An 18,642-nucleotide genomic window follows, 5' to 3' on the forward strand; every position below is an offset into this window, starting at 1 on the left:
TGGAAAGAATCCAATGAGACATATGTGGACCAATTCACCCACCTTGTGGGACATTCAGATATTTCATGGTCCTCATTGACGCATCGACCCGCTGGTCGCATGTCTGTCTGCTCTCTTCTAGGAACCAGGCTTTTGCTAGGTTATTGGCCCAAATCATCAGATTACGAGCCCATTTTCCAGACTTCCCATTAAAGACTATACGTCTTGATAATGCTGGTGAATTCACTTCCCAAGCGTTTAATGAATATTGTATGTCCATGGGGGTAAGTGTTGAACATCCCGTTCCACATGTCCATACACAAAATGGATTAGCTGAATCCTTCATTAAACGAATTCAATGGGTTGCTAGACCATTACTCATGAGGTCACAACTCCCGGTCTCAGCTTGGGGACACGCAGTCTTACATGCCGCTGAACTAATACGCATACGACCATCTAGTGAGCACAAATATTCACCATCCCAATTGCTAATGGGTCATGAGCCAGACGTCTCCCATATTAAAACATTTGGGTGTTCAGTCCATGTACCCATTGCACCACCACAGAGGACTAAAATGGGACCTCAAAGGAGGATGAGAATATATGTTGGTTTTGATTCTCCCACCATCATAAAATATCTCGAGCCAACTACAGGAGATCTGTTTAAAGCCAGATATGCAGATTGCCGATTTGATGAATCGGTATATCCTAGATTAGGTGGTGAGACAGACAAGCTGGTAAAAGAACTTTCATGGAATCAAACATCCACACAATGGCAAGATCCTCGGACTCTAGAATGTGATTCAGAGGTCCAAAGAATTATACATTTACAAAAGCTAGCTAATCAATTGCCAGATTCCTTTGCTGACCCGAACAAAGTTACCAAATCGTATATACCAGCTTGTAATGCACCAGTACGAATAGATGTCCCCTCAGGGAAAAGTCAAGTTGCTACAGAGTCTGACGCACGTAAGAAACGTGGACCACCAGGTTCCAAAGATAAGAATCCCCGAAAATCAAAGAAAGGTGCAATGATTGAAACCGGGATTCAAGAGAACACGGGTACAGCCTTAGCTGATACTTACCCTATCGAACCATCTCAAGAGGTTTGGGACGCCAAAACTCAAGGTTCTGAAGGGATTGATAATAATGAGATCTCAATCAATTATATCATATTCGGTTCTCTATGGAACAGAAAAGATGTTGACATCAATGAAACTTTTGCATACAAGGTAGCACTTGAGATTGCGCACACGCAAGAGGATCTAGAACCCACGTCTATAATTGAGTGCACTCTTAGATCAGATTGGCTGAAATGGAAAGAAGCCATAAACGTGGAGTTGAATAGTTTAAAGAAACGGAATATGTTTGGTCCGATCTTAAGGACACCATTCGATGTAAAACCAGTGGGAAACAAATGGGTCTTTGTGCGTAAAAGAAACGAACTCGGCGAAGTCGTTAGATACAAGGCACACCTTGTAGCACAAGGATTCTCACAGAGACCCGGAATCGATTATGAGGAGACTTATTCTCCAGTGGTGGATGCAACTACATTTCGATTCCTCATAAGTCTGGCCATAAGAGAAAACTTAGATTTGCGGTTAATGGATGTTGTAACCGCATATCTTTATGGACCACTGGACAGTGAAATCTATATGAGATTACCAGATGGTATTGAGCTCAAAGATAAGCATGCATCTCGTGATAAACACTGCATTAGGCTGAACAAATCCTTATATGGACTGAAACAAAGCGGACGTATGTGGTATAACCGGTTAAGCGAATATCTCATCAGAGAAGGCTACGAAAACGATCCGATCAGTCCATGCATCTTCATCAGAAAATATCAAAACAAAGGATTTGTAATCATAGCAGTATACGTGGATGACTTGAACATCCTCGGAATATCTGGTGAAATCGCCCAAACAGTTGAATGCTTAAAAGCAGAGTTTGAAATGAAAGACCTAGGCAAAACTAAATTCTGTTTGGGATTACAACTTGAGTACGTCAATGACGGAATCCTTGTGCATCAATTGGCATACACTGAAAAGGTACTCAAGAGATTCAATATGGACCAGGCCCACCCATTAACCAGCCCAATGGTTGTGAGGAGCCTTGGATTGGATAGTGATCCATTCGGTCCAAAGAAGGACGATGAAAAAATCCTCGGTCCTGAAATGCCATACCTCAGTGCTATAGGAGCATTAATGTACTTGGCTAGTCACACTAGACCAGACATCTGCTTTGCCGTGAGCCTCTTAGCTCGCTTTAGTTTGTGTCCAACTCAAAGGCACTGGAACGGTATTAAGCACATCCTTAGATACCTTCAAGGTACTAAGGACTTGGGATTATTTTATTCTAACCATAACAAGGATGGTCTAGTTGGTTTTGCTGATGCAGGATATTTGTCAGATCCGCACTGTGCCCGGTCTCAAACCGGTTATGTTTTCACGCATGGAGGAACAGCCATATCTTGGAGATCCATGAAGCAGACTATTGCCGCTACCTCATCCAACCATGCGGAAATCTTGGCCATTCACGAAGCTAGTAGAGAGTGTGTTTGGTTGCAGTCCATGACTCAGCATATCCGATCAGATTGTGGTATGGACGAAGATAAGGAGCCTACGGTGATGTATGAAGACAATGCAGCTTGTATCGCTCAACTCAAGGACGGCTACATCAAAGGTGACCGGACGAAGCATATTCTGCCCAAATTCTTCTTCACTCATGAGCTACAGAAGGATGGTCAGGTCAAGGTTCAGCAAGTCCGATCAAGCGAAAATTCAGCCGATCTATTCACTAAATCATTACCGACTTCTACACTCCAGAAGCTCATTCATCAGATAGGAATGCGTAGACTTAGAGATCTACAGTGATGCCTAAACCAGGGGGAGTAATGCGTGTTGTACTCTTTTTCCTTCACCATGGTTTTTCCCACTGGGTTTTCCTGGTAAGGTTTTAATGAGGCAACGTTCCCCAGCGCATTATAGAGATCCCGGTTTTGTGACAGGCACGGTTACCTTGTCCAAGGGGGAGTGTTATAAAAAAATGGACTTCTAGTAACCGGCCCATTAACCATCAGGTTAATGTCTCATGGCCCATTAGGGTTTTTGATGCATTAGTTATGTAATGTATATATACACTGCTTATGGAAATAATAAGATCTGAGTTTTTCCCTTAATAAGTTTTCCTTTTTACAAAGTTTTTCTTTTTATTAGATTTTCCTTTTTTATAAGATTATTTCCTTTATTACAAAGCTTTTCTATTGAGCCATAAGAGCTCATTTCAATTTACACATAAAATAATTTTATAAATCTGCAAGTTTTATAAAAAATAGTTCCGACAATGTCTTTTTTTGTTAAAGGGCTTACTTGAATATAAAGAATGTTAACAGATACAATGAATCAAACAAGAACCAAAAGGAGCCTAGGAAAAGATCAAAGCAGGAAACAGATTACAAGGATCATAAAAGGTAGAGCATGCCTATCACAACACGCTTTACCACCAACCAACCAAAAGAAGAGATCAGTCAATTCGGCGTCCAAAGGGCGACCAGGCCATCGCCATATTTCGAACCAATTTGAAGAAGAGCCCTGGATTTGTTCCTAAGAACAGCCAGTATTTTAAGGAGTACCTGAGAGGGTCTTAGGGAAAACCCATCATGAAAACGCCGGTTGCGCTCAGCCCATATCTCAAACATTGAGGCTTGCCATCCCTGGACCAAAGCTAGAAACTGGACCTTTGTCGTTGTCGCAGTGGGGAGCCAAAGCACGACCTCATTCCAAGATCCAGGGATGAAGGATAAGTGAAGATGAGCGAGCACCTCTCGCCAAACCTCATAGGAGTAGGTGCATTCAAAAAACAGGTGGTTTCTCGATTCAGTAGAGGAGCCACATAGCAGACAAGTGTTTTCGACATCCAAACCCCAAGCAGAAAGTCTATCCAAAGTTGGGTTTCTGTTGAGGGTAAAAAGCCAGGCCGAGAAAGCATGCTTCGGAATAGCGACCTTATGCCAGACAAGAGGAAACCAGGCGACTTGAGCTTTGCGATTCCTAATCATATCCCAAACCTCTTTAGAGGAGAAAGAATCCTTAACTTTGCCAGCAACAATCCAAACTGGGTAATCAGTTCTGCACGATGGACTGAGCTGAGAGATGGAAGCATAAACCAGAACCTGATCATCCGATCTAGCAGGTGGCAACCTCCAACTATCTTCAACAACGAAGTCCGATACCAGAGCATCGATAGGGATTCCGATTCGGGAAGGACCTGTAGCCCCAAGAAAGTTGATTAAGGGTCCATGCGAAGTCTACGGATCCCACCAAAAGAAAGTGTCTTCACCATTACCAATCTGAATGGATAAGAATTGTAAAGCCTTCTTTCTTAGAGATAAAAGTTCCGACAATGTCGACAGGTCGAAAGTAGTTGCGAAAGATATTGAAGCTTACCTGATTGTAAATATTTTAGCTGAATTGAGTTCATAATCGATAGGACTATAGGAGCTTAAAAAAAAGATACGAATCTACCCTATGTAACAAGTAGTTTGGGATAATAATTTTTTTTAGCACTAATAACAAAAACACTGAAAAGAGAATTTTTTACCGTCGGGATCCCCAACTATCACCATCACAATTCACGACTTAAGGAATAAGTTTCTCGTTGTCAAAAGAAAAAGAATTTCTCTCCGAGAAAATGATCTTTCATGTCGTTGAAAGTGGAGTGGGGTAAGCCACGGCGGAGAGGTAGGAAGAGAAGAAAAGAATCAGAGACGAAGAAAGGACGAAAGCAAAGGCGGCCATGCACTTTGCGCAAATTGCAACCGACCTTTTCAAAAATTAAGTTTAAATTCCCGATATATATTAGCATTTTGTTAAGATTTGTTAATCCTTAAACCTGATACTCCAGTGTGGGGCATGCTTGAAAGGTTCCGAATCGAAGCCTGGTGGGGAATGGAGAATCTGGAATTGGACTCGTGGTCGTGGACTGGTGAAGATATCGCTGATCATACATAATAGGCCTTTCTTATATATTCATCTTCCTTGTATATTTATATGCTTTTGTTCTTTCTCCAAAAGAGAAACTATTTTGATAAACATATAATATAACCCATGAACAGATCTGTACTCTCGCATATTCACAAAGGCAAAAATCCAAATGCTTTTCTTTGTATGACAGAGTCACAGTCTTGCAGACACACTTTGTCGGTATGGGGTCGTTTGGCAATATGATCCGTACGAACATTTCGTTTTGTTTTTATTTTATTTTTGCTCCATGCTAAGATTTTTTGTTCTCTCTTTTTTTTTATATACATATTAGTCTAAGATTTGTGTAACATATTAATATTGCCTTACATATTAATTTCGTTTTTTTTACATATTAATATTGCCTTATATATTAATCCGTACGAACATTTGCCTTATATATTAATCCGTACGAACATTTGGCTAAGATTAATCTTATATATTAACCCGTAAGGCAAAAAAAAAACATTGTTATATCCTTTGACCAAAAAAAAACATTGTTTTTATTTTGCTACGAATTGTAAATATCATTAAAGGACGATGAAATGTTGAGATTTCATAAAAATGTGACCTATAGTACCTAGGATAACTAAAAATCCGCTGACTAGAACTCTGGGTTTAAGAAACTCTTCCCTATCCAGAAAACTAGGGTTTACGAAACTCTTCCCTATGCTGTTATAGAACTCTGTAGGAATTCTCATATTTATTAAATCGTCAAAACTGAATACATCATTAAGCCTAAAAAACTATTTATAAGATTAAAAGCTAATTGTTGCACAAAAAAAAGAAGATTAAAAGCTAAAACTTTCTATCTACCCTAAACTTAACTAAAATAGGAAAACCATAAAAATAATAAAAATATAGAAAATTCGCTTGTTATAATTTTTTTGGGTACTACAGGGACGTAGGTCATATCATAACTATTAGGATGTTTTCGGCAAGAATTTTTGAGTTGTACGATCACAGAAATTAATTTGGATGAGTCAAGCTTAGGGCTTAGTAATTATGACCTTAAATTGTAACATTTATAAGACATATTAGCAGCAAGAACAATACTGATTGGTCCAGAAAACAAATACTATTATACTATTGATTGGTAAATCACTAGATAGTAAATATATAGTTAATATAGAGTTTTGGTTACAAATTATTAATCATCGATCGTTTACCACTTTGGTGGTAATTTTAGAAAGAAAAGATGGTAGTTTAAAATTTTTCTCTAAAATAATCATTTCTTCATTGCATATACGTACGGATATAGAATTGGACTCCGTTCCATACGCGATCATTTTAATTTATACATCATCGCTAGTACTCGAAATGAGCGTAGCATTAGTTTATATTCTGTTTTGTTACTAATAATAGCCATTAACAGACGTAAAAAAAAGTAGCCATTAGTATAGAGTAGTGGATTTAAAAAAACAAACAAACACGCGTAGATAAAAATTCTTGCCTAATCTTAAAGTTTCGACATTTGGCTTTTAGTGAAGAAAAAAGAGATGACTAACGTTTGACTTGTCAAAGATATATAATATTCGTAAAAAAAATCTGAAATAAAAAAAAAATCGAGATTGGCATAAAAAAACCAACTTGCTTTCTTCGTTTGAAGCTAAACAAGGAATTAAAAGGTCGAATCTTTTTGCAACAGAAAAGTCTTTGAAAAAAGAAAAAAAAAATTGAATGAATAGATTAAAAAGAGAGAGAGGAAAAAAAAACTGAAAAAGGATTTCACGTGTAAAGGAACTCAAGCGTGCTAGCTAGTGTGATAGATTTTGTAGAGCATTATTAATCAATAAATCGACTTCCCCTAACAAGAACCTAATCGACAAAGTACATATATCCAATACACACCGGTCTCTGATGTATTATACATATATCCATGCATGCATGGGAAAGCACAACAGTATGAAGTATGAACTAAGAAATAAAAACACATACAATGATAAAAGAAATATAAACATAGAAATTGGATATCTCGCTTGATCATCTCGAGCCCCGGCGAATATAACTCACTTTAATCCGGTGGATCTACGGCGTTGTCCTTAGGGAATACGAGATCCGAGAAAGAGACATACATAACAACGAAGAACCAAACAAGCCAGAGAGCAATAACGATGAGAGTGAACCTTGGCGAAATAAGGGAGATGATCATAAGAGCTGCGATAGCTCCAAAGAGATGACTAACGTTTCCAGCGAAGTTACGGATATTAGGTTTGTTTCGAAGCTTGACTTCGAAGACTCGGAGGATGGTGTAGATAAGAGTGAAGAGCCAGAAACATAAGATCTTGGCTCTACGTTCTGCTTCGTTGGTTGATGAATTTGTGACCACCTGGAGCAATCCAATTGCTCCTCCATTGATAAAAATGATGAGCCTGTGTACAGTGGAGGAATACGCAACTCGCTCCTCCTCCGTGTTCTCATCACCGGAGCTCTGGCGATTTGCGATTTGAGCAGAAGAGGACATGGCTAATGGTTGTGCTTTTTCTTTGTGGTCTCCTTCGTCTTGTGTATATGTAATATAGTCTCAACCCGCTTCTTATAAGGCTACAACTCGACAACTTCGTATAAGAGTCCATGTGGATATATAGCAACATTTATACTATACATTACCTGAAAAAAAAAAATTTTTGGTAATATAAAGTGAATTAATAAATTATCTTAAGAAGAAAAAAATAGAAATATGGGTCGTTGATAATAAAGAAAAACGAAAAAAATAAAGAAATTGCATGCAAAGTACTGGTTAATTAAAGATCAAATAGAATACATATATGATAAATAAATAAATAAATATATATATATATATATGTATATATATATATATATGACCATCAGCACATCTCCATACATTTTGAGATTGATCAATAAAATTTGCTTTTTATGTATTTTAGCATCGAAAAGTTGATTATATAAAAATGTTATTATTTGTAAATTTTGTGATGGTAATCCACTTTTTTTCTTTTCTTACTTAGGTATATTTCCTTATTGCTATTTTTTTCTGTAATGTTTAGATGACATATTCCCTATTTCTTATTGGTGTAACAGTTCCTTTCATGAATTCTTTCTCTTGTGTGGGGCAGGGGCACTCCCATGTGCTCACAAGAGCTTGTAGTTATGCTTAATCAGATTTGTCACGACTGATTCTTATATGTATGCGTTCACACATATACAAAATCATAAAATTTAACATAATGTATATAATTATTATGATTTTACACGAATTACCTGATAAATTAACCACTATCTAAATATATTTAAGTGATAAATTATTATTTTCCAAATCAAAACGGGATTAGTTTAGGAGCCAGTTAAGAATATTAGTCTGTTCAAGACAGCGAGCCAACAGAGGAAGGAATGCGTCGGGATGTGTTCGTGAACCAAATAGTGATAGAATTGCAAAGATCTAAGAAGAAGAATACACAAATTTGTTAACAACATATACAAACGATCGTATCATGAATTGCCCTATAGAATATTCACGTTTAAGGAAACTAACTAAACTTTTCACAAAAGAGGAAACTACCTAAACTAATATTATATACATAAAAGGAAACTACCTAAACTAATATCATATACATTAAGCATATACAATCATATTATATCTCATTAAATCGCTTTATGCTATGACACCGAGTTTCCAAAGTTGTTAGTTTCTCAAGTGGCTGAAGTTGAGAAGGACCTGAAGCTCCATTGACCACTACGCACATCCTGACTAATCCGTGAGTCAATAGGTAGGCTCCAGTATTCTCGAACTTGAGCTCAAAATCTAGTATTATGATTGAAAAAGAGACGGTTTAATATTTTATGTTTTCTTTTAATCTAGTATAAATACTATTGAATTTTTTTTTTTCATTTTAATTTTAATTATTCTTTTTGAATCAGAGGAAACACTATATATATATATATATATGATTTTCTCTTTAATTTTCATATACTTTTAGTTTTTTTTTGGGTTATATATAAGTATACTTTTATATTCATTATGATAAGCTATACATATATGACAAATATTATACAGTGTCAAAATTTAAAATTAAGTTAACAAACCATATATTTTAGTTTGATGAAAATGGATTGAGTGATCTATCCAACTTTTTTCGCATTCAACCAACCGTGCATAAGACTTTCACCTCGCATGATTCTAAGACTTTCACTTTGCATAATTCCTAAGTGATACTCCATTTGTTTCAAAGGAATAGACGTTTCACACAAAATTTTTAGAATTATTCTTTTAATGTTGTTATTAAATATTACTTAAGTTTTATCTTTAAAATAATAAAGAAAGGTAATTAATTAGGTCAAAAAGAGCAAGAACTGCACCTAGCTTTAATAATTGTCATCAGTAATAAAGATAAACCGAATCAATTGTTTAAAGAAATCGCCCTATTATATGTTTGTAACGGCTTACAATGTTTATATGATTCGAGATTGAAGAAGGAAATTCGTCTGAAAAACCGTCTAAAAATGGTAGATTTTTACAATTTGAATGAGATCAATTTAAAAAAATATTTTGAGAAGAAGAATTTGCTAATTACTCCGTATAAGAACTTAGCGGTAAAGAGGAATTGGTTGGGAAAGATAAATCTCAAAATTTTGATTTTAATAAATTATCTTAGTTATTTTTCTTATTTTTAAAAAAATAATTCTTAATTTAAAATATTTATGGATTCATATATTTATATAATGATTTTTAAAAAATTATTATTTTTATTATTTCATCATTATATACTGACTCAATTTAAAATCAATTTAATAAATTTATCGAATATTAATTTATAAAATATCTACAAGTGGACCAACCAATGGGTGTGTGACAAGATTTTGTAGAGAATTTTATAATCAACAATAAAGAACCGAACAAACATGTTCCAAAGTGTCAATTAAACAACAAACGAGACAACGGTCTCAGATAATAAAAATCATAAAATTAATTAATTAATTAATTAAGAGCTCTTAAATATGTTCCCCCACAATGCATGGGAAACCATAGCAGTAAGGTATAAAAAATAACTTGATAGAGATTGAGATACCAAGTTTCCAACCGATCGAAATTGGATATCTCGGAGACGTCTTGATCATTTTGAGCTCCGTTGCGGCGTTATCCCCCGGGAATACGAGCTCTAAGAAAGAGACATACATAATAACAAAGAACCAAACAAGCCAGAGAACTCACTAACATACGAATCAAAGAAACTACCAAAATTTCCTGATCAAACGGAGAACACGAGAAACAGAGAATGAAGAAGAAATAAAATATGACACGAGAAGATTTACGAGTTTATAATCAATCTCTGAACGAGAATCGCTGTTTGATTAGGTAATTCCAATCGATGGGTTGGTAAGAATTATAGACAGTGAATATACACAAAGATGGGGAGATTAGCCGTTGGGGATAATCAATATTTTCCTAAATTACATATAGAATATATGGCTCCTATTTTATTTATCCCTACGTCTCGACCACAGCTACACCAAAAATTCACTATATTATTCGAAAGATTACAAACATTATATAATCGTCATCTCACAAACCCGAGAGAGAGAGAGAGAGAGAACAATTCAAACAGAATTTCAAAGCATAGTTTTTTACAACGGAATAACAAAACTCGATTTACCTATACCACATAACTCTCCTATTCTCATAATCCTCTGATGCAAAATAAGACTCCTTTTAAACAAGACTGCTAAGAACCAACTGTTAGACCGTATCTTAATCAAAAGCTCAATTCGATATCACATATTAAGATATTAACTTTTAATTTTTTTGGGTTTGCCTATATGGTCCAAATGAACCATTATGCCCTGCTAAATTTGCTAGCAGTGTTGGTAACCACCTAACCATAAAGAGCCTCATTTCGTTTGACTACCTCTCGTTTGATTGGAGAATAAGCAAAGTGTGTCCTCCCTGCAAAATGAAACCAATCATAAAAACCACTCTTAAAAGTAAAATGTAACGTCGAAAGTATTCAAAAAAAAAAAAAAAACATTTGATGCAAATGTCATATTGTTGGCGTAAGTCCTTGTGTATCCAATAACTTGATTGTTAAAAAACCATGGCCTCCATTGATCAATGATCGAATATTGTAGAGATCTAATCCAAGCTTGGGTTCCAAGAAAAGGCACAAACATGTCATGATCACCACTATAAGCCAATGACCTACAAATCCCTTTGATGCAATCATGAGTTGGAAGAGGAAGATCTGAATGAGCAAGTTCTCTAACATCTCTTTTCGAAAATGCTTTTTTGAAAACGGATTTGGCGATGCAAGATCACACAATGGTGTCAAAATGAATGCGTTATTTATTCTTGAAACACACTGGTTGATCATCATCACCAAACCAAAGACTCCCAAATTAGTCGTAGCTATTCACAATTCTAAAACTTGTGTTCAACTTTTACCTTATCGTAAGTCTTGCATCAATTTCAAGCATCGTGTATTACTAGGATTTATTTTTATATAGACTCCTTCGGAGTTACATTGTGGTGGTGCGTGGATAGTCCGAGATAGCAACGGAGAAGCTCTGTTTCATGCACGGATGCCTTTGAAAGCTTGCCAAATAGAGCTTTTTTTTTTTTTTTGCTACAACTGCAAATATCATATATAATGAAAGTTAGATTTTACAAAAAGCAAATCTAATATTTGTACAACCCTTGACAAAAAAGAATAAAAAACAAGGGAGCACTAAGAAGAGATTAAATTGTCAAAGATGCTAACTGATCATCTAATCCATAAGCACATCAAATCTTTAAATTTCTTCCTGTGCCTTCTCGCTGAGATGATATTTTTAACCTTACGGTCGATTCCATTCAAGACAGTAAGGGCAGCAAGAGAAGTCTGGTTGTGGAGAACATTGTTTCTCTGCTTCCATAAGTGGAAGATCGTCGCCTGAGCAGCAATCTTCTTGAGGATGGTCGGACTCTCTGGCGAAGATATTCTAAGCCACGATAGAAGCTCATTCCAAGACAAGAACATCTGCCTATTATGATCGAGCCTGGAAAGGGTTAGTCTCCAAACATCGCGGCTGTAGTCACAATCAAGGAGGAGGTGATCCCGCGTTTCATCTAAGCGTGAACAGAGACAGCAAGAGGACGGGATCTGAAGACCCCAGGAGACGAGGCGAGCTCGGGTAGGAAGCCTATCCTGATTTGCAATCCACATCGTGAAGGAGTGCTTCGGGATGCATCCTTTAAACCACACAAGTCTTGCCCAATTCTGCTTTTCAGCTCTCGGTCTCATAGCATTCCAGGTTTTGGCAGAAGAGAACATAGCTCCCGAGCTTCCTTCAGTGCACCATTCGAAAGAATCAGCAGGCGAAGTAGGAGAAGGAGGCGAGACTGTTGTAAGATGGACATGGAGATTAAGCGCCTCTTGAGATCTGGGGTTAGCCAAAGCTCAGCCCTGGATATCACAAGCATCAGCAACAACAGCGTTGATCGGAATACGCAAAAGTCTTGGTCCCGCAGATCCCAAATAATGACTTAGCTGACCGAATGGTGTCCATACGTCGAACCAGAAACTGATAACCTTCCCATCCCCCACACGCGCTTGCAAAAATCTCAGAGCTTCCGATCTTAACCTTAGCAAACCTTTCCAAGTCCAAGAGTCCTGCGCAGATTCCACAATATTCCAGAAACTCTTATTTCTCAAACGAAAGACTCGCTGCCATGCCACCCACAGAGAATCAGAGCTCGAGAACAACAGCCAGATAAAACGAAGAGAAAGGGTTCTATTCCACACAGAGAAGCTTCGAAGACCCAAGCCGCCTTCCTCTTTGGGAAGACATACTGTTTTCCAGGCTACTTTAGCAACCTTGAAGTTATCAATGTTCCCAGACCACAGGAATCTAGAACAAAGAGATTCAATCTTCCTAATACACTCTAATGGCAGAATAAAGGTGGAGATCCAAAAGTTAACAGTTCCAGATATGACCGACGTAATCAACTGGACTCTACCAGCAAATGAGAGAGTTTTCACCGCCCACGCCTTGAATCTGCAAGTGATCTTGTTTATCAACGGTTCATACTCTGCTATCTTGAGCTTGCGACTCATGAGAGGAAGGCCGAGGTATCTAATAGGCAAAGAAGCCACCGGGAATCCATAGCTAGCAATAGCAGTGGATTCAGATGGATTCAATCCTGCATGAAATAATTCTGTTTTGCTTCTGTTCATGTGAAGACCGGACCAACTTGCAAAGTCATCGAGGCACTCATTTATACCGTGTAAACTGTCACCGCTACCATTGAAGAATACCATGACATCATCCGCAAACATAAGGTGAGAGACCTTCAAGCTGGCGGTGTTAGGATGGTAAGCTATGGACCCAGAATCATACCGAGATTGAAGAAGCTGCGTGAACACTTCCATAGCCAGAACAAATAGGTACGGCGAGAGAGGGTCGCCTTGTCTAATACCCTGCGAACTGTGGAAAACTCCACTCGGGGATCCATTAACCATGATCGAGAACGTGGGGGTGGATATGCACTGCTCGATCCAAACCCTGAATACATCCGGAACATTTAACGCCTTGAGAGCTCCCAATATAAAGTCCCACCTAACCGAGTCAAATGCTTTCCTTAAGTCGACCTTAAGCATTGCTCTCGGCTCCACTTGGCTTCTGCTATAACCATGGACAAGATCAGTAGCTAGCAGCACGTTCTTGGACAAAAGCCTTCCTGGCATAAAAGCCGACTGACAATTTGATATCACACTAAGGAGCACAGCCTTCAGTCTACCAGCCAACAGTTTAGAAATCACCTTAAAGACCGTGTTGAGGCAAGAAATGGGTCTGAAATCAGATATGCTCGACGCGTTCAGAAATTTGGGAATCAGCACAAGAGAAGTAGCGTTCCACTGCTTGAGCAGGCGACCAGTAGCAAAGAATTCATTAATAGCCTCAGTAGCTTCAACTCCGACCACATTCCAGCATGAGGTAAAGAATTCAGCAGAGTACCTGTCAGGACCGCTGGTCTTGTTCTTCGGAAGAGAGAAGAAAGCTTCTTTAATCTCAGCATTTGAGAATGGCTTAACCAACATGTTCTGCTGATCCTGCGTACACTTAATTGGCAGAAGAATGTCCAGGTCACTCTGGACAAACAGAGGGGGGTGGACAGAACCGCCAAGCAAATTTGAGAAGTAATCAACGCAGTGATCCTTTATACCGGCCGGCGAATCAATCCTAGATCCATTGCCATCAGTCAGAAAGTGGATTTGGTTCTGAGATCTCCTTGAAGCCGCCATTCTGTGGAAATAAGCCGTATTGCTGTCACCGAGACCAAGCCATGAAATCCTAGACCGCTGGCAGAAGAAAGATTCTTCCGCATGAGCTAAAGCTTGCCACTTTTCTAAGGCTTTGAATTCAGAATCAGCATTAAGAGAAGAAGGGCTTTGAAGCATCTTGTCTTGCGCATACAGAATAACCTCGTGAGCTTCCTTGACTCTCTTTTCCAGGTCAGAATAGTTATCCTTGCTAAACTCACGAATAGCTTTCTTTAGAAGCTTAAGCTTCATCGAGAACCTAAACATCGCTGAACCGACACCATTAAAGGAATACCACTGAGATATAACCATCGGCAGGAACTCATTATTCTGAATCAAAAAGTTAAAAAACTTGAATGGACCCTTAGGCTTGATCTCATTAGGGTCAAGAGACACTGACCAGGAAGCATGATCCGAAAAGTCGGGACTCCCAAAGAAAGCAACAGACGACGGAAAACAATCACCCCACGCATCGTTAACCAAAGCTCTATCGAGTTTCTTTGCTATTGGATTGCTTCTCCGCTTATTCCACCAAGTGTGCGTGTTCCCTCTATAATTCAGGTCAGATAAGTCCGAGTTAAGCAGGCATTGTCTAAACAATCTCGTTCTCCTATCCACATTACCACTTATGGATTTCGAGCTCTCACCAGGATGGAGAGTCTGATTAAAGTCACCGAGCACCAGCCAGGGCTTCCCAGCAACTAACTGACTAGATCCAAAGCCCGATAGTTCATCCCACAAATTAACCCTTTCTACCGCAGAATTGGAAGCATACACCACAGAAACAATGATCACTTTGAGAGAAGTCGGGAGAGTTACCTCACAACTGACCATTTGAAGAGACTTAGATATGACCAACACCTTGACACTCGGGTGCCAAACCACCCAGATCTTGCCTAACTCAGAGAATTTATAGTTCTCCACAGAACCCCAGCCCGGAAAAAGCTCGCTAATAAACTTCTTATCCTTAGGCTTCTTAACATGGGTTTCTATAATGCCGCCAAAAAAAGGTTTGTTTATTTTAAACCACTTTTTAAAACCGCTACGATGACTATAAACATTGAAACCGCAGACGTTCCAGCAAAAAAGGTCTTTACACATAATCTAATGTTTCTTGGGGCCCTTGCCCCCAGTGCCAACCGCACCAGATCTTTGCTTATTAGGCAACTCTTTTGAGACCGTGTTTATTTCCAAAATCTGGCCTTCCTCCACATCCGATTCACTAGTGGGAATGTCCGAAGAATCCTCTGCAACATCTGAAGACACCTCACCCGATAAAACAATCTCTTTCTGCTTGCTCTGATCTGAGGCGGTCAGAGCCGAAGAACTAGATTCACCCGGATCAAAATCTTTGGAAAGACCTAGAACCGGCTTAGCATTAGCAACAACTTTGACATTTGAATCTCTCGCAGCGTCTTTGGATGCAAGCGGGACCTCTGCCCAAACTTTTCCTTTACTCTTTGATCGACCACGGCGGGTTTTCTTGCCTTTAGTCTCATCTGGTTTCGCCTGCGAGCACTGGCCAGAGCCATGGGCTGAGGAATTACAAATACCACAAACCTTCAAGATTTTAGGGCATCGCTTAACATTGTGACCTATCTCCTTACAATTCTCACAGACAGGGGGCATCCAAGGGCTAGAGACTAGGACCCTGCTTATGATTCCCGATTCAAACTAGACATTTACTGCTTCAGGCAACGGTTTTCTAGGATCGATAATAGTAAACACTCTGGCAACTTCCAAATTGGTTTTGTTTGCAGTTGATGGATGAAGGACCTTCGGTTCACCCACCATCCCAGCGATCTCGCCAAGGCATTCATCATTGAAGAATTGGAATGGCACATTCCTCAATTCTAGCCAAATTGGAGCAGAAGATAGCTCCGGTTTGACGGGGATAACACCAGGCTCCCATTTGGCTACAAACATGGTTTGGCCTTCAATCTGCCAAAGCCTCTGGTTTATAACTCGGTTTCTGGTAAAAGCATTCGAGATGCAGAAGAGGAAAGAGTTGCCCTCCATTCTTGATACCGATATATCTCTATACTGTTTGCTCCATATACCGTTCACAATGTTATGGATTATCCCTTGTGAAGGAGGGGCAGAATAGAATTGACCCAAGACAAAGCATTCCCACGATTTCTTATTTTTCTCAATCACAGAGTTGGGAATTCTTACACATGATTCACCGGAAGGCAGATTGAAGGATTCCCTCTTCCTTTGGAGTTGTTTCGCAGTCCCTTTGACCAGGGAAACCCATGAATCCGATGAAGCCTTAGCAGGGGTTCCAGCTGTCGTTGTTTCCGCCGCAGATTTAGCTTCAGCAGCCAAATCATCTATCAGTGGTGTGTTCGTGCGCTCACGGACTTCATCACTAGTTATAGTTTTTTCAGGATCAGCCACGGAAGCAGCGATCTCAGTAGCAACTGTATTGTTTGATTCAGATCCTAAATCTGATTCAGTGTGGGCCGACGTAACAGCGATTGGAGCATCAGGGGAAACGGCGACGAGCGAGTCATCCTTTGGAGAGGAGATCAGCACATCAACCGGAGCTTCCAAGACTGGCGGAGGCAAGACAACAACCTGAGCAGGGGGAGAAATCAAAGGAGGAACAGGGGGTTTTTTAGGTCTGGGTTTTTTAGGTGGGGTTTTTTTGGGAGAAAGCTGCCCCATGAGGAGAGGCGGGCTAGCGAAGGGAGAATCGAAGATTTTACGGCGAAGGAGCCGCCGGGCGGCGACCGAAGGGCGGCGACCGAAGAAAAAGACACAGCAATCGCCTAAAAATCGCACTTTTTCAAAACAACTCCCTGAATAGATACATAACAAGAAGTGATAGGCCAAATAGAGCTGTTGCTGAACTTAGAGGAGTGATTTGGGCGCTTCAAAGCATTCATGGATGCGATCATTGCCTTGGATTGTAAAGCTGCTTTTTGATGCGAACTCTAAAATTACTATAGTTAGCAATTATAATTCCTTATGTTGACAGTTAATTTTGAGAACTGAAAATCGAATCGTTGCTTTTGCTATAAGTATAAGTTTTTTTTTGTTTACTTATTTATTTTTGGTAATTGACGAGGATAAAAGTATGGTCCCATATCAGTAAAAGGTCATTTTCAAAATAAGACGGGAAAATGGGCAGTGGATTTCAGAGGAAAGAAGCTTACAAATCCTGTTTTGATAGCTGGAGATTTTGGATGCTGGGTGTCCCTCAAATGTGTATGTTTTCAATGTTTTGATGAACAATTTTTTTTAAAGAACCCTATATGAGAACCAATGGAGGTAAAAAAAATCAGGTTCTAAACTTTTAAATTATCATTATTTACTATTAAAAAAAATTCTGAAGAACTCCTTCATGGGGTTTAGTAATGGACCTGCTCTTATACCGTATGTTACATTCAATACGGTTTATATATCAAACCGGAGCGACGTTATAAATCGACCAAACCCTTATATTTTGGTTTATATCCTTAAAAGTTAAAACTCTCTTTCACATTGAGACAGACATTTGTTTTTTAATTAGTAGCCCAAAATCCAAAAACCCAAAATTCAAACCAAAAGACCATGAACCATTTTGAAACTACATCATCTCCATCGGTAGATATTACTGAGTATATCAGCAATACTGTATACACTATATAAAAAAAAAGTTGGAGAAAGAGAGCAGAGTATCTCAAATGAGAACGATGAGATAGTCTTGAAAAAATCTAATGACAGTAGTTGTCAGTTTGTAAATGGCTCAATTTTATTTTAAGTATAAAAATTTTAATTAAATAATTGAGTTTTATTAAAGTATTAATAATTTTTAGTTTCAGATATCAAAACTTTAGCTATGGAGTAATGGAGATGCTCTACACTTATATTTTCCGAGTGATACAAAGTGGAAAACATGGCTAAACTGGTGGCGACTGCGGTGTGTTTGGCCCAGAGTAGATCAAGAGTTCACGTAGAACGTTGTAAACGACTGAGAAGAAACAGAGAAACCAGAGAAGAAGAAGAACGAGAGCAAACGTGGCATAAACTACAGATATCAGTACGATGGCTGCGAGACCACCGAGCAGATGGCTCGTGTGTCCCACAAGTCTCGCGACGAACCCGCGTCGCCGCCTGACATCTATCGCTTCAACGACGCGAAGGACTGCGTACAACAAAACGAGGAGACAGAAACAGAGCAATGCTGGTTTGTTTGTTTCGAAAACAGATGAAGCGATTATGTCGTTAGGAGAAGTCATTGTTGTTGTCGATTTCTCCTGGTTCAGGAGTTGGAGTAGTCCTAGAATTCCGGCGTTGACCATGACGATGACCTTATGGACTGCCGTGGAGTATGCGGTGAACTTCTCTGGTTCATCGTCGGAGATGGGGAACGGTTGGTTGTTTTCAGAGACAGATGCCAT

General features: G+C 38.9%; 4 protein-coding genes across 4 annotated transcripts; all 4 read right to left on the reverse strand.

Annotated features, from left to right (window-relative positions):
- Window positions 1–3,508: 3,508 nt before the first annotated feature.
- On the reverse strand, window positions 3,509–4,606 carry LOC112083946. The gene is made up of 2 exons (XM_024152168.1): window positions 4,582–4,606; window positions 3,509–4,248 (listed from the first exon to the last, which is right to left on the reverse strand). The coding sequence occupies exons 1-2, from the start codon at window positions 4,604–4,606 to the stop codon at window positions 3,509–3,511; spliced, it is 765 nt and encodes a 254-aa protein (XP_024007936.1).
- A 2,408-nt stretch (window positions 4,607–7,014) lies between these two features.
- Window positions 7,015–7,464, reverse strand: LOC18991868. Its single transcript, XM_006415201.1, has one exon. The coding sequence runs from the start codon at window positions 7,462–7,464 to the stop codon at window positions 7,015–7,017; it is 450 nt and encodes a 149-aa protein (XP_006415264.1).
- Window positions 7,465–15,358: 7,894 nt separating this feature from the next.
- LOC112083947 lies at window positions 15,359–15,883 on the reverse strand. Its single transcript, XM_024152169.1, has one exon. It carries the CDS (start codon window positions 15,881–15,883, stop codon window positions 15,359–15,361), a length of 525 nt encoding a protein of 174 aa, XP_024007937.1.
- A 2,258-nt stretch (window positions 15,884–18,141) lies between these two features.
- LOC18991869 lies at window positions 18,142–18,642 on the reverse strand. Its single transcript, XM_006415202.1, has one exon. It carries the CDS (start codon window positions 18,640–18,642, stop codon window positions 18,142–18,144), a length of 501 nt encoding a protein of 166 aa, XP_006415265.1.

The sequence above is a fragment of the Eutrema salsugineum genome, unplaced genomic scaffold (genome assembly GCF_000478725.1).
Source record: "Eutrema salsugineum unplaced genomic scaffold, Eutsalg1_0 scaffold_5, whole genome shotgun sequence".
Classification (NCBI taxonomy): domain Eukaryota; kingdom Viridiplantae; phylum Streptophyta; class Magnoliopsida; order Brassicales; family Brassicaceae; genus Eutrema; species Eutrema salsugineum.